Genomic DNA, 557 nt, shown 5'->3' on the forward strand with positions numbered 1-557 from the left:
GAACACCAAGGGGGGGAAGCAGCAGCAGCAGCAGCAGCAGCAGCAAAAGCTGCAGCACAAGCTGCAGCAAAAACTGCAGCAGCAGCAGCAGCAGCAGCAGCAGCAACAGCAGCAGCAGCAGCAGCAGCAGCAATACTCTGGTGAGTGCTCCGCCGTGCAGCAGATAAACTGCGAAGACAGCAGTGCTGCTTCTTACAGCAGCAACAGCAGCAGCAGCAACAGCAGCAGCAGCAGCAGCAGCAGTATTTTCCCCCCCATTCCTGCCCCTGCAGCAGCAGCAGCAACAGCAGCAACAGCAGCAGCAGCAGCAGCAGCAATTCCATCTTGCTGCTATTCGTTAGATATGTCTACGCTGGTTGGGCCTGCATCTTCTGCTTCTGCTGCTGTTACTGCTGCTGCTGCTGCTGCTGCTGCTGCTGCTACTGGTGCTGCTGCTGCTGCTGCTGCTGCTGCTGCTGCTGGTGGTTGGGGTGTACATACACCCCAAAACAGCAGCAAGATCCGGCCTTCTTTGTCTCCGCCAAGAAAGAGAATATACACAGAAATAAATAATAAAA

General features: G+C 55.3%; 1 protein-coding gene across 1 annotated transcript in view; it reads left to right on the forward strand.

The window, feature by feature from the left end:
• Positions 1–557, forward strand: part of EMH_0022420 (uncharacterized protein) — a gene marked incomplete at both ends in the record, with an annotated part of 4,492 nt that overhangs the window by 1,824 nt on the left and 2,111 nt on the right. Inside the window, one exon of the mRNA XM_013501949.1 lies at positions 11–555. Coding sequence (XP_013357403.1) covers positions 11–555 — 545 coding nt within the window. The remainder of the gene's footprint in view (positions 1–10; positions 556–557) is intronic.

The sequence above is a fragment of the Eimeria mitis genome, genomic scaffold (assembly GCF_000499745.2).
Source record: "Eimeria mitis Houghton genomic scaffold, Emh_scaff791, whole genome shotgun sequence".
NCBI classification, from domain to species: domain Eukaryota; phylum Apicomplexa; class Conoidasida; order Eucoccidiorida; family Eimeriidae; genus Eimeria; species Eimeria mitis.